Source organism: Aquarana catesbeiana, linkage group LG09, assembly GCF_042186555.1.
Source record: "Aquarana catesbeiana isolate 2022-GZ linkage group LG09, ASM4218655v1, whole genome shotgun sequence".
Taxonomy (NCBI): Eukaryota; Metazoa; Chordata; class Amphibia; order Anura; family Ranidae; genus Aquarana; species Aquarana catesbeiana.
Window position 1 is genome coordinate 160386498 of NC_133332.1, and position 27211 is coordinate 160413708.

The window sequence follows — 27211 nt, forward strand, 5'->3', positions numbered from 1 at the left end:
TTTTTTTGCAAACCATTGCTTTACTCGCTTTAGAAGTCACATTGTTAGATTAATTAGTGTTTTTAATGGAATGCTTTCAATTGCAGAACCATAAACTAATGTTTCCTTTTCCTTTCTTGAAATATCACTAACAATTTAGGCATTACAGATGCCCATAGGAGTACAGACAAGAAAAAAAAAAAAAGATAACTGAAACATGTTCAGTGTTAGTGGTACCTAAGGAAAAGTTTAGGAAACACGACCCTGAATTGTAATTTCAGCTCAAAGAAAGCCTTGAAATACAAAGCTTCTTCATAGACATTGCGTAGAAAGTTTGTGTACAAGAAGCAACAATAATTTTGTGGAAGACAACCACATGGGCTTCATTTCACGCAATGCTGTAGTATATACTGCAAGACTAAACAATGCATCATCTGGAATGTAGGAACTCATATTCAAAGCATAATGTATTTCTTTAGTTTTTCTTCTTCTGGTCAGTATCTTCTTCATCTGTGTATTCTGTTGGTTCCTCTCCATCTTTCAGAAGTTTTCCCACATGGTGATACTTAACTGAAATAAAATACATAAATAGCCAAGTTTATAAAAACAATTAAATAAATACACATGGGAGTTGATTCGTTAAAACCGGAGAGAGCAAAATCTGGTGCAGCTGTGTATTGTAGCTTCAATTAAAATGATTCTAAAGGTTGTGATTGGTTTAAAAAAAACAAAACAAACATGTTATAATAAGAGAGAGAGAGAGAGAGAGAGAGAGAGACTGCTTTCATGCACATCGCTGGATCGAGATGGGGCTCAGGTAAGTATGAGGGGGGAGCTGCACCCAGAAGGTTAAAGTCTTACGTTTTTTCACCTTAAAAAAACCTTCTGTGCTGCAGCTTCCCCCCTCCCCAGACCCCCTCCTCTTTTTTTTTTTAACTGGAGCCTGATCCAGTCCAGCAATGTGCACGTGCGCAGTGGCAACAGCCACTGTCTCTCTCCTCATTGGACAGATTGATAGCAGCAGAAGCCATTGGCTTTCACTGCTGTCAATCAAATCTTGTGACATGGGAGTGGGGGGCACAGCATCAATGCAGCAGTGGGACTCAGGAGCGAACCCGCACGGGGGCCCCCCCAGGGAAAGTGTTTTTCTCTGGGGGCACCCAATGAAGAGGAGGAGCTTGAAACGCCGGTGGGGAACCCCAGAAGAGGATCAGGGCTGCTCTGTGCAAAACTTTTGCACCCAGCAGGTAAGTATACGCACGTTTCTTATTTTTAAAAACCCGAAGTTTGCAACCACTTTAATACATAGAATGTGTTAAAGGTTCTAATATATATATTTATTTTTTTCACTTTAGCATTTTTTCACTTTTAACACTTTTTTTGGACTTTATTTTAATGTGCTGTCCATTTATAAAATAGTATTCTCATCTCATCGCTGTTCATTTACTTTTGGCGCTACACACTTTTTCTTAAGGTAAAAAAGCTGCCTTTAAAACCAATTTAAGCTTTTAAAAAAAATAAATAATAAACCCCGGAAGCTGATTGGTTTCGGTGCAGAGCTGCACCAGATTTTACACTCTCCAATTTTAGTAAATAGACCTCCACGGTTTACAGTGTATCTGTTACGTGGTTACCTATGCACAAACAAGCATTAAAGAAAGACTTTAAACCACTTACAAAATGCAGCTAATCACAGTGGGGGGGGGGAGGGGGGACTCAGGATTTTTAATGCATACTTTGCATGCAACATTTTTTTCTTCCATAAATTAATTTTAATTGCAACGTGCCTTTTAACGTGCAGGAAATTTGACTAGTTCGGGAGTCAATCCCCTTACACAGCCCACTCCCTTCCTTGCATTCCATAATCCTCTCCTAGTCTACAAGTGTCTAATTGTTCTCCTTGCTGGACAGGCTGCTCCGTCCCTCACCTTCCTACACAACTTTATGTAGCCACTCGATGTGGCTACATAAAATGAAGGAGAATACTGTAGTGCAAGGGTGTCCAAGCTGCGGCCCAACACAAAATCGTTAAAACGTACTTAAAAAAGAATAAAAAAAAGTTTGATTCTTTTTTAAATTGTTTTGTTAAAATGCATTTACACTTAGCGAACACATGTGGCCGAAGAAAAAATTGACAGTGTCTCTTTACTGGACTTTAATGAGTTTTATGATCTGAAAGAAAAAAAAATCCCACTTGTCACAATCCCACCTTATTCATGTCATCGGTTTTCAGCAGCACCTATATTTGTGAGCAACTATTTTCAAGAATGAAGCACACATAAAGGGTAAAATATCTGATAAGCACCTTGAGAATTCATTGAGAGCTACTACTAGATCCATCGAGCCAGCAAATTGATGCGTTATTTTATGAAACACAGTGTCAAATATCTCGCTCATTTTCTATTGCCCTCTTTTACATTTATATTAAAAAATATTTTTTTTAAAGTTAAGTTTTATTACTCAGGGATATTATCTATATCAGTGAACGTTCCTTTTTCTGCTCATCAGCTATACATTTTTAGTGTATTTTATGTGTGTCCCAAACAAATTCCCTTTCTTCCAACGTGGCTCAGGAAGGTCAAAGAGTTGGACACCCCTGCTTTAGTGTCACTTCAGTGACAACTCGGAGTCTGGTAGGGCAGTCAACATCACATCCATAATGCAGCTCCCAGCACCAGTCTCAGAATAAATCCATCAGGGCATTTTATGAAACAAGTGAAAATTTCCATTAAGTGGGGGTACCAGAACTTTGACAGATGACCTGTTTTCAGGCTTTAATCTAATGCACACAAAATGTGCACCTTGTTTCTTTCTGCTTCTTATTTCACATATCCATGATGACATCTCATCCAGTCATGTCCATGTGTTAGTAAGCTACCAGAACAGTATCCCCCACCATCAGCACCGAAAAAAAATCCCCCATTAGCCTGAGATAATCTTGACAGGCCTTGCAGTATTAGCAGTTTTCCAATGCACTCTCTGATGTGCTAAAATGTGGCAATTAGCATTACCTAAAGCTGGCCATAGACGGTTTGAATCTTGGCCGATTTAGCAGGGACCAGCTGAGATTCGAACTATACATGGGCAGGCTCAATGTTTGTGATTTTTATTCAAATATATTTGTTTAATTGTTTTCAATGAGCAACTGCGTGATCATATATATATACAAAACACATTTTAATCTTTCTCCAAAAACTAGAATAGTTAGGATAAAGTTCCACTTTAACTACACTAAGGATTTTATTTTTATATGATTCCACCAGTGTTTCCAAGAGTCTCCTTCAGTCAATGTTTTTGAACATCTGACAGTTTGTGCCGGATCCTGTAAAGCATTTAAAGCGGGGGTTCACCCACACCGCCAAAAAAAAAATATTAAAAGCCAGCAGCTACAAATACTGCAGCTGCTGACTTTTAATACATGGCCACTTACCTGTCCCGGGGTCCAGCGATGTCATGTCGGCAGGGGACGCCGAGAACTCGCTCGGTTCTCGGCAGCTGCCGCCGCCGCCATCCTAGGTGAGGTAATCAGGAAGTGAAGCGTTGCGGCTTCACTTCCCGGTTCCCTACTGCGCATGCGCGAGTCGTGCTGCGCGTCCCAAGTGGTCCCCGCTCTCTGCTGGGAGCTGTGTGTTCCCAGCAGACAGCGCGGTGGGGACGGGAAGAGGCATAGACTCCCATGGGAGTCTATGCCGGAAGTGGGTGCAAATACCTGTCTTAGACAGGTATCTGCACCCCCCTCCCCCCTGAAAGGTGCCAAATGTGACACCGGAGGGGGGGAGGGTTCCGAAAAGCGGAAGTTCCATTTTTGTGTGGAACTCCGCTTTAAATGCTTTCCGAGTTTGATCTGAGAGGACTCATCTTGACTGGTGAAAATATAAATTAAAATGTTGTAGATGAAAACAAAATTGTACATACCACCCTTACAACATTAACAAAGTAGAGCCAGTGGTTTGGAAAACCTATATGGTCACTCATCCATAGAATGACAGTAGAGCTGTTCTAGGGAAGTCCAGCTCTTAGGCAGCCTCATGGCTGAGCTGGGATGTCCTGGGAAAAGCTTTGGTCCCCCAAAAAAAGAAAGGAAGTCTGGATTGTCATTCTTTCAACTAGAAAGTGTGGGCTGATCGCAGTTTTAATTTAGTCAACTAAAATACGACTAAAACGATTGAGGACTAATATATGACTAAAACTAAAATGGCATTTTAGTTAAAAGACTGACTAAAACTACATTTAAATTGGACATCAAAATTAACACTGCACTACCCTGTAAGAATATGTAGGGGGCATTTGCTAAAAAACATGTTTACAGTTTTGTTTTTTTTTTTATTATATTTTCAAGTTTTACTTTTGCTTGTCAAAAAGTAAATATTTTTGTTTGTTTATGACACTTGATTTTATTTATAAAGACATTATATATCACAACAGCTAAATCTGTGCATGTAGTGCATGTTCAAACCTTAATACCATAAATAATAACATGTTATTAGATTTTTACTCCAGGAGTATATAATGAGTTTGGCAATTCTAAAGAAATGCTTAAATAATGCATTACATTTTTAACTAAACCCATTAGATTTTAGTCAACTAAAATAAGACTAAAACTAAAACAATTTAGATGACTAAAATACGAATAAAACTAAAATGGCATTTTAGTCAAAAGACCATAACTAAAACAAAATCGAAATTTGAGATCAAAATTAACACTGGTTGCCCAATGTTATAAGAGGGAGTTAAAAGGGTGTTGAAATTCACTGGTCAGTTCATGAAAACATTATTAAAATAGGGCAGCTTCATATAGGAAACCAGTCAAGGTTTTGGCTTTTTTTCCAAACTATACTTAATTCTAACTGTGAAAAGCAGTCCTTGCATACAATTGAACAAATGTACATTTTCAATGTGTCTAAATTCTATTAAAGTTATAGCAAAGCTCCCATGCCAGACAGAAATGTCTCTTAAAAGTGATAGTAAAGCTTTGTTTTGTTTTTTTAAATAACAAACATGTTAGGCCCCTTACACACTTGTGTGACTTTTCCTGCGACTTTGGACATCAGAGTTGCATGACAAGTTGTACCCCATGATTTCCAATGATAACCATTCATATCTGTATGACTTCAAAGTAGTACTACTTTGGTCCGACTTTGACGCGAGTTGAGGTCCATAGACCTCATGTTTACACAGGCAGTGGTCCCTGAAATTGGGTCCAAATTGCAGCCGTAAAGTCGCGGCAGTGGGAAAGGGGACTTATACTTACCTGCTCTGTGCAGTGGTTTTGCACAGAGCAGCTCCAATACTTTTTGCTTTGGGTCCCCTGCCAGCGCTCCTGGCTTCTCGCCCTCAAGCAGTGCCCCCAGAGAAAACAGCTTGCCCTGGGGCACTACTGCGTGCTCGCTCACGAGCCGCTGCTCTATGCGTACATAAGACAGAGCTGCAGCTTACCCTCCCCTCTCTCCTCATTGGCTCACTGGCTGTGATTGACAGCAGTGGAAGCAGATGGGCTCCCGCTGCTGTTTCAGCCAATGAGAAGTCCCTGGACAGCCAAGGCTATAGTGAACACCGCTGGATCGGAGGAAGCTCAGGTAAGGATTGAATGCATGAAGGTAAAGAAAAACCTTCTGCCTTTAGAACCACTTTAAACAAAACCTTCACACTACAACTTCCACTCCAAGCCATATGCTGATACACAAGTTTAAGTGCTGATCTAGAAGCTCTAGTAGTTTATAAAAAGAATGAACATCTTCTCCTATAATACAACTTACAGGTAAATTGTTGTTCCCAGTCACTTAATGTCTCCCGCTGTGAACCTGTTAAATCGGAGAGGTCATCGTATGTATCACTTAAGGCTTCTTTATCAAGGCAGAAAGTGGCAAGACCACGAGAAGCATCACGTCCGGCGAACACACCATAAGGCCCCTCTGCAACCAAGACAATAAAGTTTTAGAACACAAAACATGGCATCCACTTTATGAAGAAATCAGTTTTAGAACCCTAAGAAACCCTAGTAACCGCCTCATTTGAATGAAAGTATTACTGCTCATAAGTATACACAAAATCTGTGCAATTATGTACATGTACATATGTATATCAAAATGTATACTTTGTATTGTATAACCAGCAAGAGGCTGCTGATTGTAGACAGATTACATGGGAACCTCAAGGTCTTTGGTGAACACAACAGAAAACAAATACATAACAGTATCTGTAATCTGGGGACTAATGTTGTAAAATAACTGAAAGAAAAAAGAGTTTGGAATTGGGACTTTGTAGGGTGCCTGCCCACATCAGTCAGCTAGAAACTGCAGTATGTCCATAGACATTAAACAATTCCATGAACACATAACTGGTAGGATTGGCCAAACCATCATTGTATATCTATGGGCAGCCAAACAGAGATAAGAAAAACATGGAGGAAAGAGAAGAGACACATTCTTCTAGACATAAAAAATAATCCAGCCTAATATAACATTTCTAAATGAATAATATTATTATTAATATTATTATTATTAGCTAGCCAAAGAGTTTTACTATTACCTCTGCCAAGAGACAAGGTCAGCATTAAAAGAAGGTTGGTTACCCCTTATTACTCAAATAATACATACACATTCATTGTAACGTCCTTTGTGTACTCCTGAACCTCTCTTCCCCCCCTCGTTTGGAGTGAGCATTACACCTTTGTTGCAATCATGTGTACTGCTCTATGTACATTACAAATCCCACATTCCATCTCGGGAGTGAGCAGGAGAGGGTGGTTATGTTCCTATATACACAGTAGGACCATGAAGAAAAAACTCAGCCACCCTCTAACAGGAAGTCATATCATAGCAGTAAAAAAAAAAAAAACACACATGAAAAAAAAATTTACAAAACAAAAACAGCAAATTGGAGATATTTATATTTTTAAAGCAAGAATTTTGTGTCACTTCAAAGTTATTGTAAAGCCTATATATATATATATATATATATATATATATATATATATATATATATATATATATATATTTTTTTTTTTAAACCGGTTATACTTACCTGCTCTTTGCAATAATTTTGCACAGAGCATCCTCCTCTTCCGGGGGCCCTTGCCGGCGCTCCAGGCTCCTCCTCTGTGTGCCCGCATAGCAATCCGCTTGCTATGGTGGCATACCTGCAGTCTCACTCCTGTGTTCCCTCCACACAATATTTGATTGACAACAGCAGGAGCCAATGACCTCTGCTGCTGCCGCCAAGTCCCTTTGAGAAGAGGAATACAGGGGAGAGGAGACTAGAGCTGGGACAGCGCTAGATCTCTGAGAGGTTCAGGTTAGAGAGGGGGAGGGAAATATTTAATGGGGTGTTTTTTTACCCTAGTGCATCACAGAAAAAAAAAACCACACACACACACAGCCTTTAGAACCACATTAAAGTGTCACTAAACCCACAACAGTAAAAACAGACAGGCAGGGTACCGACCTGCACATGTTCAGTTGTGTCTTTTATGCTGGAAAGAACAGTTATTTATTCTCAGAGCTAGCCAGGCCACATGATATTGACATCACACATGTGGGCGTGTATACAGGCTGAAGTGGAAGTCCCCTCCTTCCTGAACTCTCAGCACTGGAGAAACTGTGCAGTTTATCATGTAACTGTGGTATACAGATCATCCAAAAGGGTATATAGAGGCAGTATTTTTATGTAAAAAGAAGATTTATAAGCTGTGAGCACTGTGGGGGGGGGGGGGGGGGGGGCAGATTAACTATTTTCATATTATCATATTATTGGGTTTAGTAACACTTTAATATTAGGAAGTAGCAATAGACATATGGCAGGATGTACACTAGTTCTGGAATGTATTATATACTGTATTTGTTTCCTTTCTAGAAAGAAAATACAACGCACTCCTAGGTATCCTGCTTACTCTGGCTCAAGGTCAGGTATATGCAACTGTTTGGTATCACAAATAGGGTTTTACAATTAGGACCTAGCTCCTTTATATAAACAAGTTTATAACTTAATATTTACTGACTAATGCATATAGACAGTCTAAAGTCTTTGCACTAGGACATTAAAATCACATGCCTCGGTTAGTAGTCGCACATTGAACTCTGTATGCAGCTAGAGCAGGATAGAAAATCAAAGGTCACATGACCAACACACCAGGATATTTGAGCTTCCTTATCAGTTTGGAATTCTCAGTGCTCAGTAGTCAGGCTCTTTGAATAATGTGACACAAGTACTATTTTAACTATTTCATTTATTCTAAAAGTTCTTGACCACCTAGTTTAGAGGCACTGTAGACTGTAGATTTAGATTTATGTTCTTCAAAGCCTGTTTTAGGCTGCATTCCCACCAGAACTTTTTCAGCTCGTAAAACACCAGAAAAAAAGCCTCAGCTCTAAAAATGCCCAACAAGCAAAATCCCATTCATTTAAATGGCCCCTGTTCACATCTGAGCGTTTTGTAGCAAAACACCTGAAGCTCAAAAAAGTGCAGGAGCTTCTTTTTGGGCAGATTACAGGCATTTTTCTGCTTTTTACATTGGTGACCTTTTGACCTGTGCAAAAACGCGGCCAAAAAGCACGACTTTCTGCCTGAAAACGAAACGCTCGGGTGTAAATGCAGCCCAATGAAATTGTTTACCAGGTAATTTCTGCAAACCTTAAGGCCCCTTTCACACTTGTGCAACTTGTCACTGCAATGTCGAATGACAAGTCGTACCCCATGAGTATCATTCATATTTGTGTGAGTTCAAAGTAGTCCCTGTACTACTTTGGGCCAACTTTGATGCGAGTTGAGGTCCATACACCTCAAGTTTACACAGGCATTCCCTGAAATCGCGGCAAAATCGTGGTGAAGTCGTGGTAGTGTGAAAGGGGCCTAAGGCTGTATTCACACCTGAGTGTTTTGTGTTCAGACAGAAAGTCGCACGTGTACCTCGTATTTTGCCACGATCTTGTACAGGTCAGAAGGTCACCAATGTAAAAAGCAGAAAAACGCCTGTATTCTGCCCAAAAAGGAGCTCATGTACTTTGAGCTTCAGATGACAAAACACTCAGATGTGAACAGATGCCATTGAAATGAATTTTACGAGCTGAAACCGATCAGGTGTGAATGCAGCCTAAATGGTTTCCACAGACATGATAAGTACCTCCCACTGTCTGGTCACTTTTGCCCAGATCTGGCAACAGACATACAGTATGACTGAGGATTGAGCAGATGCTACTGGTCAAGGGCAGTCAGGTAGTTTAGAAAACCTTAACTGTTTGCAGTTTCCCTTTGTGCAGGTACTATCCATTCCAAGCTTCCTCTCCACTCCTTTCCTTACTGTCTTTGTTGAATTCACATACTTTCAGTGATGTTTGAATTCTAATGGTTATGCGTGTCTTTACTTGTGTAAAAAGACTAAAGATGCTCCATTCTATTGATGGCTCCCATTAAAAATGAGTCAAGTGTCTGATAAACACAAAGCTACCGGGCTCTGATAGTACCACTTACAGAAGGACAGAGAAAGCACAAAAGAGACACATGAAAAGCAGGAAGAAAGTCCTTACTTTATGTATACAAAATATATTTTAGTGAAAAGTAGAACTAGAATTTCTCCTGTTTAAAGTTCGCAGAGCCAGTTTGTTTGTGTCCAGTGGGCATCATTATTTAAAATGACAGAAAAGGGAACATTCTGGTTTGGCCAAAAATACCTAAACAACTTTGTTTTGTTGTACAACATATTAGACAATGACAAGATGACAGATTGGTTGCTAAACCCACAAATACCGCTCTTCTTTCAGACCATTTCTGCTTTGAGGCCTAATACAATTCACAACTCCATTTTACATGGACATGCTCACATATCAGTTATTTCAAAAGAAGGGACAGACACCTCACTGTGCTAATTTTCAAACATTGTCTCTCTTGAACATAGATTCCAGTTCCCATGTTTTGGGCATAGTAGAGGAGTCGCTTAGCCATGCTTCCATGTCCTATGCACCAAAACATACAAACATAGGAACTGGGGTGAAGAAAAATGGCAGCAGGTGCTCTGGACTGATGGGTCAAAATGTAAAAAATTTTAAGCTGTAGCAGGAGGCAGTTTGTTCGAGAAGGGCTGGTGCAATAATGAGTGTCTGAAGGCAAACGTGAGGCATTGTGGAGGATCTTTACAAGTTTGGGGCTGCATTTCTGCAAATGGACTTGGTCAGGAGCAATGGTGTCCTCAGTAGGGATGAGCCGAACACCCCCCTGTTCGGTTTGCACCAGAACCTGCGAACGGACAAAAAGTTTGCGCGAACCTTAGAACCCCATTAAAGTCTATGGGACTCGAATGTTCGAAATCAAAAGTGCTAATTTTAAAGGCTAATATGCAAGTTATTGTCCTAAAAAGGGTTTGTGGACCCGGGTCCTGCCCCAGGAGACATGTATCAATGCAAAAAAAAGTTTTTTAAAAACGTCAGTTTTTTCGGGAGCAGTGATTTTAATGATGCTTACAGTGGAAAAAAAAAAAAAAGTGAAATATTCCTTTAAATATCGTACCTGGGGGGTGTCTATGGTATGCCTGTAAAGTGGCGCATGTTTCCTGTGCTTAGAACAGTCCCTGCACAAAATGACATTTGTAAAGGAATAAAAGTCATTTAAAACTGCTTGCGGCTTTAATTTAATGTCCGGTCCCGGCAATATGGATGAAAAGGAGTGAGACAAACGGCATGGGTAACACCCCCCTCCCCCCCCAGTCCATTACCAGGCCCTTTGGGTCTTGTATGGATATTAAGGGGAACCCCACATCCAAATTAAAAAAAGGAAAAGTGTGGGGCCCCCGGCCCTATATACTCTGAACAGCAGTATACAGGCGGTGCAAACAAGACAGGGACTGTAGGTATGTTGTTAAGTAGAATCTATTTGTAATTTTGAACTGGTACATTTTTAAAGTGTAGCTTCAGCCAAAAAATCTATTTTTAAGCTTTTTGTAAAACATAGGGAAGGGTTATCATCCCTGTAACATTTGTTTTGCTGTCTGTGCTCTTCTTCAGAAGATTTCACCTCACTTTCTGTCTCAATGACAAATGTTTTTTTGAAAATTTGGGGTTTTTAGTGAAACAAGGATTGGTGATAAAGCATCAGTGGAGAGGAGACATATTTTTCCCATATTAACTCTTACAGGAGAGAATTTCCCTTCCTAGGGGTAGATTTCATCTCACTTCCTTTTGTCTCCTTCTGTTTGCAAGTAGGAGTCGTTTGTAAGTTGGATGTTTGAAAGTAGGGGCATGCCCTATATACTCTGCAGAAATTGGGGCCTTAGGTGTTGGTGTTGCCACAACACTGTAAACCCTCACAGTTACTCTTGGTGGGCGCAGGAACGGGCCCTGCTGTGAAATATTAGATCAAGAATTGTAATTACATGCCATTGTTGAACAGTGGAGAAAAATTGGACCTTTGGTGGTGGTGCTGGTGCCACAAAACTGTAAGTCCTCACAGTTACTCTTGATGGGTGCTGGAACGGGCCCTGCTGTGAAATATTATGTCAAGAATTGTAATTACATGCAGCTGTTGAACAGGGGCAGAAAAATTGGGCCTCTGGTGGTGGTGGTGGCGTTGCCGCAACACTGTAAGCCCTCACAGTTACTCTTGGTGGGCGCAGGAATGGGCCCTGCTGTGAAATATTAGAAATATTAGATGGTATTAATAGGATCAGAACATCATCATCAGCCAGCAATGCACTGCGATAACGCAATGAATTACGGGCTGTGACGCGCCACTCGAAGTTGGCGTGAATGGCCCATAACGTTCGCAATTCGACGAACAATCGAACAGGTGATGTTCGAGTGGAACATGGGTTCGACTCGAACTCGAAGCTCATCCCTAGTCCTCATTGCTGATAAATACAGACAGATACTTATTCATTATGCCACACCATCAGTGAGGTGTGTTATTGGACCCGAAATGTATTCTGCAATAGGACAATAACCCCAAACATAAGGCTAATGTCATTAAGAACCATCCTCAGTGTAAAGAAGAACAGGGAGTCCTGGAAGTGATGGTTTGGCCCCCACTGAGCCCTGATCTCAATATCAAGTCTGTCTGGGAATACGTGAAGAGACAGAAACATTTGAGACAACCTACATCCACAGTCGATCTGTGGTTAGTTCTCCAAGATGTAAATTAAATAAAATAAATAATTACTGGAACAGTCTCTCCAAGGGTTAACAAGGACAGTCACTAGGATCTCTCTTAATCAGACCTTTACTCACTGTGAAACTTCAAAGTGCAAATAATGATTTAAAAATGCAGTATAAACCTATATGTAAGATGTCCAAATGAGAGCATTTCTAATATTCAGTACCAAAGTGCAAGTTATATATATAAAGTGCAAAAGTGCTAACAGATGATGTCTATGTAGACAAAACGTGCCGGTTCGAGTCCCATCCAGACCATTGCGTACCATATGATTATCCCCTGACTATAGCTATGCTGGAAGAATTGAATAGTGCTGTGGTCTTCTCATCTTTGTAAGTGCTTTGTACTCTTATGAATAACATTTTATTGTGTGGTTTTACACTATGTGGGGATGCTTTATATATTTTTACATGGATTCACCAATCGTGTGATGCAGCTAAGAGGAGTGTCCCTTCCATATTGATATTGTGTGAAAATTTTGGCGCTGTTCTACATTAAGATACAGATGGATTATTTCCCTTGAGATGCATGTTTACATCAGCTCGTATGATTCAGTGCCTTTGGTATTTGAGTCCACGTTCCCTGGTGTGTTTACCCCCCCCCCCCCCTTTGGTGATAGATCTTTACACCCTGGTGAAATGCATTGAATGTGAGCATATAGACACTTCCGGTAGCTATCCATAGCAATTTTGATGTATATCACTGGGACTTGCAGAGTCGATTTTCTTCACACCATTTGAACTTTATTATTCAACACTTATTTTTTAGCACTTTATATATAACTTGCACTTGGTACTGAATATTGGAAGTGTCCTTCCATTTGGACATCTTTTATATAGGTTTACACTGCATTTTTAAATTATTTGCACTTTGAAGTTTCATATATCTTTGGTACAGTATCTCACATAAGGGAGTACACCCCTCACATTTTTGTAAATATTTTATTATATCTTTTCATGTAACAATACTGAAGAAATGACACTTTGCAATGTAAAGTAGTGAGTGTACAGCTTGTATAACAGTTTAAATTTGATCTCCCCTCAAAATAACTCAACACACAGCCATCATTGTCTAAACCGCTGTCAACAAAAGTGAATACACCCCTAAGTAAAAATGTCCAAATTGGGCCCAGAGTGTCACTATTGTGTGGCCATAATTATTTTCCAGCACTGCCTTAACCCTCTTGGGCATGGAGTTCAGAGCTTCACAGGTTGTCACTGGATTCCTCTTCCACTCCTCCATGACGACATCACGTAGCTAGTGGACGTTAGAGACCTTGCACTCCTCCAATTTCCATTTGTGGATGCCCCAAAGATGATCAATAAGGTTTAGGTCTGAAGACCTATTTGGCCAGTCCCTCACTCTTACCCTCAGCTTCTTTAGCAAGGCAGTGGTCATCTTGGAAGTGTGTTTGGGGTCGTTATGTTGGAATACTGCCCAGCGGCCCAGTCTCGATGGAAGAGGATTGTGCTCTGCTTCAGTATGTCACAGTACATGTTGGCATTCATGGTTCCCTCAATGAACTGTAGCTCCCCAGTGCCGGCAGCACTCATGCAGCCCCAGACCATGACACTCCCACCACCATGCTTGATTGTAGGCAAGACAAACTTGTCTTTGTACTCCTCACCTGGTTGCCACCACACATGCTTGACACCATCTGAACTAAATAAGTTTATCTTGGTCTCATCAGACCACAGGACATGGTTCCAGTAACCCATGTCCCTAATCTGCTTGTCTTCAGCAAACTGCAGGCTTTCTTGTGCATCATCTTTAAAAGAGGCTTCCTTCTGGGACGACAGCTATGCAGACCAATTTGATGCAGTATGCGGCGTATGGTCTGAGCACTGACAGGCTGACCCCCCCACCCCTTCAACCTCTGCAGCAATGCTGGCAGCACTAATACGTCTCTTTCCCAAAGACAATCTATGGATATGACGCTGAGCACGTGCACACGACAACTTCTTTGGTCAACCGTGGCAAGGCCTGTTCTGAGTGGAACCTGTCCTTGAGTGCCTTCTGCAGGCACCAGCCAGATTCTATACTGTGAGCCTTCAGGACAGATCCTGAGTGGACATCCTCCAAACTGTTTACAGCAATTTTAGAATTATGTCCCTTAGCTCTCCCTGAGCTGGGACCCCCCGATGGCTTCCTGCAACTTCAGCTAATTGACCCAGAAGGCCACAGCCCTCCAGGCTGGGTCTCCTCCGCCAGGACAAGGATCCTGCTGTTCCAGACGACAGCCTATTTATGCACCCCTCAGTCCCCTACTGGTCATTCTTCCTCCCTGGTATTGGCTGAGGCACATTGGCAGTGGTTGCTCCTAGCAACCAATTATTAGCTTAATATGAGAAATTAACTCCAGCACTTCCCGCCCTCTGTCCAGCGCTGCTGTGACTCCAGCTCTGCATACATGCCCCAGTAAGGTAGGAAGGGGAAATGTGTAATGTGCAGGGGTCCAGATTTAGTGTGGGGGGCTGTGTAATGTGCAGGGGTCCAGAGGCTGTATAACGTAAAGGGGTCCAGAGGTGCAGGGGGCTGTGTAATTTAAAGGGGGCCAGAGATGCAGGGCTGTGTAATGTAAAGGGGTCCAGAGCTGCGGGAGGCTGTGTAATGTAAAATGGTCCAGAGGTGTGGGGGCTGTGTAATGTAAAGGGGTGCAGTTGTGGAGAGGGGGTAGACAGAGATATTTTTTTACATTTTAAAAGTAGGGGGGTGCCAGATATAGGATCTGCCAAATGCTCTAGATACGCCCCTGCTGAGGCTGTATGAATATGCAAGTCCCGGGTCCCCCTCTTTCAACCCACTAAATTGTAGAACTCACTAGAAACCAGGGGGAAGCAGTTGAGCCTGCAACCAGCAGAACCCAGAACAGCCAAAAGCAATCAAACTTTGTTCCACTGGCTACAAAGAAGCAAAAAACTAAACTTGCATTATTCCTACTAGCAACCTAACTAGGAGGGTGCTACATAATTATGCGTTTTTCTTTTAACTTTGATCTGGCTTTTTAAACTAGGCTGCACTGTAACCTTTACAATATCTCACAAGATGACAGGCAGCCCTCCCCCTCCCAGATAGCAAGCAATTGAGTTGAAAGTTTAAAATTATGTGCTAAGCTTTTTCTAGACTTGCCAGGCTTCACAAGTTTGTTGCACAATTGCAGCAAGTCCGCATTGCATGACTCAAGATCAACTTTCTTTGCAAACATTCTGCAAGTCTGCTGCAAGTTCTGGTTCAGTTATGTTGTGCAATAGTCATCCCACCACAGGGGTCACTATGACTGGCAGAGCTCTTGCTGTAGACTCACCACTGCAACTTTGCTCTTGATAGAGACTTGCCATGCAAATTTGCTACAAATTGGAAAAGTGTCAACTAGAACTTGTGCTTCAAGTGCTCTGCAAGTGTACAACTGGCCAGTGAAAATGTTCAGCAAGTTAACAAGACTTTACACTTAAACACTGCCACAAATTTGTGGCAAGTTATCCTTGCTATCTGGGCTTCTAATCAAATCTCAGGAAAAACCTGTCTCCTCTCTTCTGAGAAAAAAAGTACTCAGCTTCATAAACAGGCTGTCAGAGGAGATGGTTTTCCTCTGAGAACTGCCAAGAAATGAGTTGAGGTAAATTACCTCAATTTCATAAAAATACCCCTATATGTTGCACTTTACACAGAGCATGACGCCCTCTGTGCTGGAGATACATATTTTTTGGGAATGAAAAAAAAATGAATCCTGTATGCCCAGCTTTCGTCTGGTTAAAAAAAAAAAAAAAATTATATATATATATATATATATATATATACATACATATACATACACGCACACGAAAGCTGGGCATACATGATTCATTTTTTTCCCACTCATCCAGCAGGTTGAACAAAAAGGAGCTGATTTCCCCCATCCACACATTTGATGTGGATGGGGAAAACTTTCCAGATGATTGATCGACTTGTGTGCAACCAGCCTGAACATACATGGATTGAAATTTGGCTGGCCCCTGCAAGTCGTGTATGAATGAAAAACCTTAAGGCTGTAGAACCACTTTAAGTCTCTTCTGTATAAAATTCAAGATTATTCACTGCATACTAAAAAACACCTACACTATTCAGATACGAGCTTACACATAATGGCTCCTTTCTGAGTATAATCAAATTCAAAGTGCAGTCTAAACTGTGCAAGTCATTCACGGTTTCGCAAATCATTTCAATGTTCAACTAAGTGTTGTGAAACTTGGATTCTTTTCATGGTCACAGACAGGTAACTGGGCTTAGTACACACAAGCGGACTTTAGAATTCTTTACTTTTGAGGTGATCAGGCTGCAGTCAAAACTGCAGTCAAAATTCAAACTGCACATGCTATAGTAATATTATCATTAATATCATTTTTTTACATTTTTATTAATTTGACAAAATACTTTATGAAGATATATCAACGTATAAACGGTTGTAATATTTCTGACAATCAAACTCTGCCCTGGTGAATTAGCTATTCCAGATGTAAAAAAAGTAAATAAAATGCAAAAAAAAAAAAAAAAAAAAAACACTTGTATTCCAGTTTGGTAAATTTGACTGGAATGTAGTGTCATTCTAGTCTGAAATGTTAGTGGTAAAAAAAAAATTCATGCATTATAGGAGTTCTGTTTAGGAGCCTGGAAGCAAATGCAAATTACCAAGGTGGAGGAAGGTATGAGAGTCCACTGTCAACAAAAAGTTAATGGCAGCTCTTAGGCCTGCTGGTTATATGGCTCAGAGGATCTGTTAAACCCTGGCACCAACAGTAACACTTAGGCAAAACGCTAATTAACCACTTCCCATCTGAGCCAGTTCTGGCACTTCGCTCCTACATGTAAAAATCATAATTTTTTTTCTAGAAAATTACTCAGAACCCCTAAACATTATATATGTTTTTTTTTTTTTTTTTTTTTAGCAGAGACCTTAGGGCAGTGACGGCAAACCTTGCTGAGCCCGAGTGCCCAGACTGTGACACAACACCAACTTATTTCAAAGTGCCAACACTGGTGATGATCGCCCACCCCAAGAGGGTTTGCAGTCAGTTCAACAATCACTCGGCTTCTGCGTCCAGTGATGGTGTGCCTGGTAGCAGCTTCTTCTTTTGCTGGTGCCTGTGATTGCCCTCCTCACTCTCGATTGTGTCCTCTCAGACATGTGCAATTAGTTTCGTTATGAATTAGTTTAAACAAATTTCGACAAATTCGTTCATTCGGAAATATCAGAATTAACGAAAGCCCATTTAACAAATTTTTCCAAGTATTCATAAATTCGAAAATTCATAAAATTTGTAAATTTATAAATCTGAAATAGTAATAAGTTAAGTTATTAGTTAACTATTAAATTATAGGTATTGGAAATTCCTTTCAAATTTGGCTGTTAGTGAACGTAACAAATACAAATTTATCCGAAGTTACGGATTATCAAAAATAACTAATGCCGTGTCTAAACGAATGGAACGTAACAAATAAATAATAATAATAATATTTTATTATTAATTCATTCCGTTCCATTTGTTTAGATGCAGCATTCGTTATTTCGGATAATTCGTAACCTTGGATAAATTTGTATTCCTTACGTTGACTAACGGACAAATTGGAAAGGAAATTCCAATACCTATAAATTTAATAGTTATTAATAGTTACGGTAGTTATTTTGAATTTTCAAGTTTTCATTCTTTCGAATTTACACCATAATGAATGACCTGAAAAACGAAAAAAATAAAAATAAACCCAAAATTAAAACTTTTTTTGGCAGTGCACATGTCTACCTCTCAGTACCCCTCAGCATCATCCTCTCAGTCCTCTCTGGCTGGTTCAACTCCAGGGGTTGTTGGGGCTTGGGCTCTCTTTTCCAAACTACCTCTGCCTCCTCTCTCGTCTCCACACTCCTCTCACCCTTGCTCTCTCTTTTCCCTCAGCCCTTTCTTTCCCACGGCTCCAGGCTGTCCCTCTACATGTACTACATGTCCCATGGTGCACTTGTCCTGGCTCCTCATTGGCCCCTGGCTGCATTCAACCAGGAGTCCTCATCAGCTCCTTCCTCTACTGCAGTGCACAACTGAAAAATAAAAGGCTTGTATTAAGTTGCTATGGGCAACCAGTCAGCTCTTTTCCCCCCACATTCCAAGCAGCCTTACTGGGCTCCAGCCAGAACTCTGGGAAACTTCTGCCCTGGCCTGATAGTGAACACCTGGGACACTCTCCCCGCCACCCTATTGGCTGGCCAGCTTTGTTAAATTTTCCCCTGCCCAGCCCACCCACCACTCCATTGGCCAAAGCAGCGGACGCACGCATCGACCTGGCTCCCATGACTGACACCTGCGCTGGCCAATTGCATCCTTGCACGGGACCTGGACGTCTCGGGGAAGCCAAAAGGCGAGATACATAGATACATAGACATACATATTTTTAACAGGCAGTCGGGCACTTCTGTTACGAAAAAGAGAAAAGATGTCGGCCCTGTTTGTGTGCCCACAGACAGAGCTCTGCATGCCAGCTGTGTGTGCCATGGGTTCGCTATCACTGCCCTAGGAAAAAAATGGTGGCCGTTGCAACTTTTTATGTTACACGTTATTTGCGCAGCGATTTTTACAAACGCTTTTTTTTGGGGGGGGGGAAACAAAAACACACACCACACCACAGTAAAGTTAGCCCATTTTTTTGTATAATGTGAAGGATGTTACGCCGAGTAAATAAATAGATACCCAACATGTCACACTTTAAAATTACGCACACTTGTGGAATGGCACCAAACTTTGGTACTTAAAAATCTCCATAGGCGACACTTTAAACATTTTTTACAGGTTACCTGTTGAGAGTTAGAGGAGGACTTGGGCTAGAATTGTTAATCCCGCTCTAATGTTCACGGTGATACCTCACATGTGTGGTTTGACTGCTGTTTACATATGTGGGAGCGACGTACATATGCGTTAGCTACTGTGTGTGAGCATGCGGGGAAGGGGGCGCTTAAAATTTTTTTTTTCTTTTTTATTGTTTATTTTATTTGAATTTTTTTTCTTTAGAGGTGCACCGAAATTTTGGCTGATGAAAATTATTGGCCGAAAACTGTTTTTTCATTCGGCCGAAAGAAAAAATAAAGCCGATACCGAAAGGGGGCGGGGTCCGCCCCAGGTGCCGCCCATTGCGGGAGTGTCACCCTGGCGTGCCCAGTACTCCCTCCTCCTCCCCACGATCTTAGTGTGTCTGGTGAGGCTGCTGGGCACTGGTAGGCTGCATATGACAGGCACAGGTTAGGCTGCTGGGCAGAGGCAGGCTGCATATGATGGGCACAGGTTAGGCTGCAGGGCACTGGTGAGACGGCATATGACGGGCACTGGTGAGGCTGCTGGGCACAGGCAGGCTGCATATGACGGGCACTGGTGAGGCTGCTGGGCACAGGCAGGCTGCATATGATGGGCACTGGTGAGGCTGCTGGGCACTGGTAGGCTGCATATGACGGGGCACTGGTGAGGCTGCATATGACAGGCACTGGTGAGGCTGCTGGGCACTGGTAGACTGCATATGATGGGCACAGGCAGGCTGCATATGGCAAGCACTGGTAAGGCTGCATATGACATGGACTGGTGAGGCTGCTGGGCACAGGTGAGGCTGCTGGGCACAGGCAGGCTGCATCTGATGGACACTGGTGATGCTGCATTGATCTCTTGTATCATGTCTGCAGTCTCTGACCATCTCCTGTACTAGGTCTGCAGTCTCTGACCATCTCCTATATCATATCTGCTAGAGGTGCACCAAATGGAAATTTTGCTAATACTATTAGCAATGTGTTTAAGTTTAAGTAAGAGATTGCAGACATGATACAAGAGATGGTTATAGACTGAGGACTGTATTTTTCTTGACCTTTCTTGCACTAAAGATGCCAATAATGGCCAACAATGAATTCATATTAATTTAAATTGATGATATTAATTAAAAAGTTGAATCAAATACAATTATATATAAAAATATAAAATATTTTTTTTTAAAGCTGTAATTTTCTGTATCTGTTTTCGGCACCAAAATTTCTGTTTGATGCACCCCTAATTTTTTTTTTTTTTTTTTACACTTTCCCTTAAAAAAAAAGTAACACTTTTATTCTTATTACAAGGAATGTAAAATCCCTTTTATAGGAATAGTGCGTAACAGGTTCTCTATAAGACCCCACATCTCTCCTCCAGGCAGGAAAGACCAAGATCAAAAGAAAAAAAATAAACAATCTTGGCCTTTCCAGCCGAGTCCCCTTCAATGTTTACTTCAGCAGGGCTGGACGTGACATCATAGCGCTGCGTCCAGGCCTCTTCTGATGGTCATAGAGATTGCCAGGGACCATCGAACCAACTTCCGGAGCTGGTAGATTCCTTCTCCAGCTACCAATCTCGCAGGCGAGCCAGTAGAAGCACCAGAGGGGGGGTTTGGAAATGGGAAGAACGTCCCCTCCCGCTGCCTGTAAGAACAAACGATCAAGTGGCTGAACTGCAGCTATGATTGTTCTTACGGTGCAGGTAAAACGCCAGCCGAAAAAGATGATATCTGGATGATGCTTGTAGTTGCAGGCATCATTAAGATATCCCCACTCAAAGTCCAGGACATCATATGACATATCTTGTGTGGAAAGTGGTTAATATCCATAACATCCTTAAAAATTCCAAGAGTCTACAATTACATATGACCCAGTATAACTATGTTCCATATATAAAGTAGAAGGATAAAATGTGCACACATTCATATATTATGTATAAGCAATAAACGCACAAGGCATACTGCCCAAACACACTTTTCTTATTATTTAAAACTGAGCAAACACCACATTGATTTGCTAACTTCTAAACTGGATGAACCAGTTATGCCAACAAACCTATGAAATCTGACACTAGCCTGAAGGATTTCTGAACTCAGGTTTCTGATAAAAGACTGTTTACTGTCTGTGACAATCTTAAGAAATACAAGGGTATTTCTATGGATTCACACCACAAAAGAAATGTATATGCATATATCAGCTTTTGCAGGTGTACGGCAAGCGACAATACCACTGTCTGCAATTGCTGCTTTATCCTTCTGTGAACAGGGGTCAATACCTAGATGCCCAGGATAAATTTTACTGGATAACTAATTTGCCTACCTAAAAAAACCCCCAAAAAAACAAAAAAAAAACATCTTTTTTTAAAGGCCAAGTTCACCCTTTAAAAAAAAATTAATGTGCATTTATCATTTTGTTTTTAAATTTATTACAAGCCTGTGAAGCATTGCAATGTCAGGGTCCTGCAGACTGTCAGTGTAGCTGCCTGCCTGTACTTTGTACGAGCAGGCAGTTACTGAATGGTAGAGCCCTTGTAGTTCATTGAGAACTACAAGCCCTCAGCTGCAATGGTTGATGGTAGCTGTAGTTCATTTATTCACAGAACTCTGAATGAATGAACGTCGGCACCAGGTGGGTGGAGCCCTCGCTCATTTAAAATTTTGATAGTGGGTGCAGGGAGAAGATCCCCTGGCCACTGTCACAATCAGGCCTCAGTGGGTGCGGGGGCTGCTGATTTAGTAACATGTTCCACCCTAAATACGGGTGTAACATGTTATGAAAGGTGAACCTATCCTTTAAGGATATATATGTGTCTATAATTTGATACATACAGTTGTTTTTGGTTTCAATAATCTGTATGGTTTTAGTTGTTTTAAAGTGGAAGTAAACCCTCCTATCATTTTCAGCCAAGGAAGCTGCCATCTTGGCCTCTATTAATTCTTTAACTGCCATGGTGCTGCACATGTGATCAGTTAAGACACCAGCCATTGGATGGTTTGACAGTTTGGTTGAGAGCACAACCAATGTGACAGTTACATTCACATGCTGGAAACGTAACGTTTTTTTAAACTGATGTATTTACTTCTTCTTTAACCACTTGCTGCCCGCCCGCCGTCATATGATGGCGGGACGGTGCAGCTGTTATCCTGGGCCGCCGTCATATAACAGGCAGCCCAGGGGGCGCGCGCGCGCGCCCGCCGCATCGCTCGGGTCCCGGTGCGCGTGCCCGGCGGCCGCGATGTCCGCCGGGCACCCGCGATTGCCCGGTAACCGAGCAGGACCGTGGATCTGTGTGTGTAAACACACAGATCCACGTCCTGTCAGATGGGAGGAGACCGATGGTATGTTCCTTGTACAGAGGAACACCGATCGATCGGTCTCCTCCCCTTGTGAATCCCCTCCCCCCACAGTTAGAATCACTCCCTAGCAACACATTAACCCCTACAGCGCCCCCTCCTGGTTAACCCCTTCATTGCCAGTCACATTTATACAGTAATCAATGCATTTTTATAGCACGGATCGCTGTATAAATGTGAATGGTCCCAAAAATATGTCAAAATTGTCCGATGTGTCCACCGCAATATCGCAGTCACGTTAAAAATCGCAGATCGCCGCCATTACTAGTAAAAAAAAAAAAATAATAATAAAAATGCTATAAATCTATCCCCTTATTTTGTAGACGCTATAACTTTTGCGCAAACCAATAAATATACGCTTATTGCAATATTTTATACCAAAAATATGTAGAAGAATACGTATCGGCCTAAACTGAGAAAAAAATTTGTTTAAAAAAAAAAAAAATTTGGATACTTATTATAGCAAAAAGTAAAAAATATTGTATTTTTTCAAACTTGTCGCTCTTGTTTTGTTTATAGCACAAGAAATAAAAAACGCAGAGGTGATCAAATACCACCAAAAGAAAGCTCTATTAGTGGGGAAAAAATGATAAAAATGTCATTTGGGTACAGTGTAGTATGACCGCGCAATTGTTATTCAAAGTGCGACAGCGCTGAAAGCTGAAAATTGGCCTGGGCAGGAAGAGGGTGAAAATGCCCTGTATGGAAGTGGTTAAAATACCAAGTGTTGCCTTCACCAATAGAAGGGGTCCACATCATGGAGGCAGTGAGTAGACCCATGGAAATAAACACAAGAGAGAAGGATTCGGCTGGGGGTGTCACATGACTGACTTCACTTAAGTAAAATGGATATTTGTGGGGGGGGGGGGTTTCATACAAGTGGTTAGTTAGGGGTGGGAAGGTGTTCACTAATATTTTGGAGATGAGCGCTAAATTATAACTCCAGTCAAAAACAACAAGATAAAAATGAACAGCTCATTAAAGAGAAAGGAAACTTTCCCCTATTCTTTGTACCTATAGGTAAGCCTATAATAAGGCTTACCTATAGGTACTGTAAATATCTCCTAAACTTGCACGGTTTAGGAGATATTTTTTGTATACTGCGCTGATGACGTCATCGGCACATGCACTCTGAAGGAACGGCCACCCGTGTCGCTTCTTCAAAAGCCTGTGCCGTTACTGGCGGATCACGTGGCTTCGACCAGTCACACAGCCGGAAGACGGGCAAAGATGGATGCGGCCTCCATACACATCCTGTATAGCAATACGATCACATAGAAATTTGTGTGTAATTAACATATTCAGCACTCATTTTACATTTGGATGGGATTCCCATCCAAATGTAAAAATGGGTGCTAAATATGTTACATACACACAAATTACTATTTTTTAGCACTAACGTCTGATTGGTTACTAAATGTATAATGCACACCACCACACATGATGCATCATGTTACTACCATTGAAATGAGCCTATCATTGAAATTCATATGTCACATATCAGTACATTGCTCAGCATTATGAAATCACCTGATTTTAGGCAAAAAAATACCTTTCGTGCGATAAACAAAAGCAACTTAGATCACAAAGTCTGTGGCTCACAAACATTACTGAAAAGTCTATTTTTTTTATTTAGCAGTGAAATAAGACAACTAAAAAGGCTGCCGACATGTACATAAAACTATACAACAGAGCAGGTTTGTTTTTTTTTTTTTTTAAATATACACTTTGGTGCTATTGCTTCTGCAAAATTGATCTCTTTCACATCTATAATAGTCTATAATTACCCTTTAAAGTCACTTTCCCTTTAAGTACTGTCAAGTCAGGCAAGTGCAAATTTCACAACCAAAAAATTGTTAATGCTGAATGCATTGACCCTTATTGCTCTCTATGATTCTGGTGTTACTACGTTTTCTGTTTTTAAAAAGCTTTTCCACAAAATATAACAATGAATTTGCCTCACCATATAGTAGCAAGGAAGTATCAAAGCCCATTGGAAGCAATACCATGACCCTTGTCCTGTGACGGTTTACAATTCCTGACACAGTAATGCCTCGTGCACATAGACACATTGGGGTTTATTTACTAAAGGCAAGTTCACTTTGCACTAAAAGTGCACTTGGAAGTGCAGTCATTGTAGAACTGAGGGGGACATGCAAGAAAAATGTAAAAAAACAAATATTTTTTGTTTGTTCATAATTGTATGATAAAGTCAGCAGAGCTTCCCCTCATTTCAGATCTTCCCCTCAGATCTAAAGCGACTGCACTTCCAAGTGCACTTGTAGTGCAAAGTCGGTTTGCCTTTAGTAAATCAACCCCATTGTGTATACAATATAAATTGCAAGCATATTTTAGCTGAGCATAGAGATAAATGTCTGTAGGCAGGTTTATGCTGCTACATGTGTAAACCCAAACATAGGTAAAGCTGCATGCCCCTAGATGTCGGCTGTGTGCATCTAGGGTCGTATGTTGGTATGCATTAGTGGTTTTACATGAATAATAGTGGCTTTTCACAGTAGCGTGTATCCCAGGGGAAGAAGCACACCAGCCAAAAAGTGCTTCCATGAATAGGTCATACAGAAGCCGACCAACGTCAGAGAATTTTTGCCCAAGCCATGGATTTACAGCACTCTATGTGCATGCCAGACATGTGCTGCCCGAGAAAGCCGATCGTGGCTAATCTGTATGTGACAGATGTCACAAATGTACATAATCATTAAATGCCAAGATGCACATTTTAAAAGCAAGCTTGCCTTAGAAATATAATTTGGCTGCTGGATTGAGCATACCTGGCCACTTGTTAAGTGTCTGTAGGTAGTCTTACATCTGTCTATTCACATAAAACACCGTACCTAGAACACCATTATATGTGTAGAGATGAGCCCCAATTCACCAGCAAGTGACAGTGCAGGTGAATCTGGAGTCTGAATTTCCATTAATAGTAAAATCATGGCTGCTGAGCCCTGACACCGTGCTTGGTTTACGTGCCTCCCTCATCCGCAGCCCTCCTGTGTCCTCCTCCCCCCTCCCTGCCTGTCAGCTCGTACCAGTGCCTGACCCCCCCCCCGCTGGTATCATAAGACATTGTTGTTGCTACCATCCCCTGTGTTATAATAAATGCTGTGCCCCACTGTATGGGTTTTCTACAAAATCCACCCATAAATACCTTATTTTATAGCACCGATCGGCGGTCAATTGACCGGCCGTCTCTCTCCTCTCTTCCTCCTGACTGACTTCAGCGGGGGTTTCTCGGCTCCGCCCGCTTTGCTGTTAGATCTGGGGAGGAGAGAGACGGCCGGTCATGTGACCCCCGATCAGCGCTATAAAATAAGGCATTCATGGCCGTATTTTTTAGAAAACACATACAGTGGGGTGCAGCATTTATTTTAAAAAGGGGGGATGGTTGCAACAATAATAAGTGGGTTAGCGAACACTTTAACTATCTTGCAGCTTCTGAGAGCTGAATTTAGCTCATGTAATATTGTTTTAAAAGTTGCAAAACTTAAAATAAATCAAAAGACTTTTTGGTAGGTTGATTGGCTCTGGTCTATAATGGTCCTAGTTTGTGTATGTATGAAAGAAAGTTAGAGACCTTAGAGACTGTAAGCTCCTTGATGGTAGAGACTGAGGTGAATGTACAAGATATATGTAAAATTCTAAATAAATAACTGTAATAAATCAATCTACTTTTAACACTTCCATGGATTAAATGAGACTTGCTCTCACCTGGTCCATAAAACTTCTTCCCTCTTGTGACATCAAACACTTTGCCATTAATGGCCATCAGAATCCTGGGATTTTGTAGACCGTCAAATTCTTTAAGCTGAGCCAGCGTGAAGTCTCTCTTCTTCATCTTAGGTAGTTGCTCTTCACGCTCTTCTGATTGGCTGGGTTTATCCCCCCTCAGTATCTTGTACAGCAGATACAGGCAGAGTAACAGCAGACATATATTTAAAGGAGAAGTGAAGATCTCCACCAGGATGCCCTCCTCAGCCATGTTAATTACTTGCAAGTTCTCCGAGCCAGAGCATTCAATTCCACAGAGGTTAAATCCTTCTTACCTGCAGAACAAAACAAACGTCATGCTGAATAATTGATGTAGAAAACAATATCATGCACTATTCTGTAACCACAGTAGCGTGCGCCATGTGAGTAGGAATGCAAGCAGCACAATACATTGTGCATGGTCTATGAAAGCTGTATGAAAACTAACAGAAAGGTTACAGATTCTACACTTAGGTGTAGACTAGAAGATTTCCCCTTGAAAGGCATACATTACCCTGAACTGCTACTCACTGCGAGTGCCGTGTAGTGTGTGTGTCTTCCTCCACTGTGTCACTCCCAGCTCTGCACAAGCCTTGGCTGCTCACCAGCACCATTGGCTAATACTGCATTCTTTATGTGCAGGAAGAGGAGTTTTCTTCCATTTCGATTTGTTCCAGGTCAGATGTCACAATAGAAATTTCTCTACATCTCCCAACTTGTCATGTTTCACATGGACGACTCGAACTCCTCAAACTAGTGTCTTGTTACTAATCCTGCTTCTGAGCTCCAGCCCTTCTAGCATGATTAAATAAAGCGTGGCTATAAAAGAAAGGCAGATCTCTGCTCAGTATTAGTAGATGTCTGTAGGGATGAGCAGAGTGATTGTCAAAATTGAATTTGTCAATTCCCAATTTCACTTATGGCATGTTTAGGCGCGTATATTTATATTTATTTTTTCAAAGCATTTGTTTTTTCTGGTGTTTTTAAAGTAGTTTATTTTATATAATTTAGCTTTTTTTGTTTTGTGCTTTTGATAATTAATTGTGGCTTTCAAATTTTTATTTTACTTTTGTTTTGTTTGTTTTCTTTTTGTGAAAAAAATGTAACAATGAGGATACTGAAGAAGAGTTTTTGACACAACAGGTCAAAAATAGTCAAAAAACTGAACTTTGGC

General features: G+C 41.2%; 1 protein-coding gene across 2 annotated transcripts; it reads right to left on the minus strand.

Annotated features, from left to right (window-relative positions):
* PGRMC1 (progesterone receptor membrane component 1) lies at positions 1–26721 on the minus strand. 2 transcript variants are annotated; one of them, XM_073599313.1, is made up of 4 exons: positions 26569–26721; positions 25999–26333; positions 5736–5891; positions 1–549 (listed from the first exon to the last, which is right to left on the minus strand). In XM_073599313.1, exons 2-4 carry the CDS (start codon positions 26267–26269, stop codon positions 455–457), a joined length of 522 nt encoding a protein of 173 aa, XP_073455414.1. In that variant the 5' UTR covers positions 26270–26333; positions 26569–26721; the 3' UTR covers positions 1–454. The 2 variants fall into 2 exon arrangements, with proteins under 2 accessions (XP_073455414.1, XP_073455415.1); XM_073599314.1 differs by having other exon boundaries at positions 26552–26701.
* Positions 26722–27211: the final 490 nt, after the last annotated feature.

What these genes read in the sequence shown, in the direction of transcription:
- PGRMC1 (XM_073599313.1), bottom strand. Translation starts at nt 26,269, where the DNA reads ATGGCTGAGGAGGGCATCCTGGTGGAGATCTTCACTTCTCCTTTAAAT. An exon ending in GAAGAAGTTTTATGGACCAG is followed by an intron (nt 5,892 to 25,998) that starts GTGAGAGCAAGT and finishes TCTTGGTTGCAG; the next exon opens with AGGGGCCTTATGGTGTGTTC. An exon ending in CTGGGAACAACAATTTACCT is followed by an intron (nt 550 to 5,735) that starts GTAAGTTGTATT and finishes ATTTTATTTCAG; the next exon opens with TTAAGTATCACCATGTGGGA.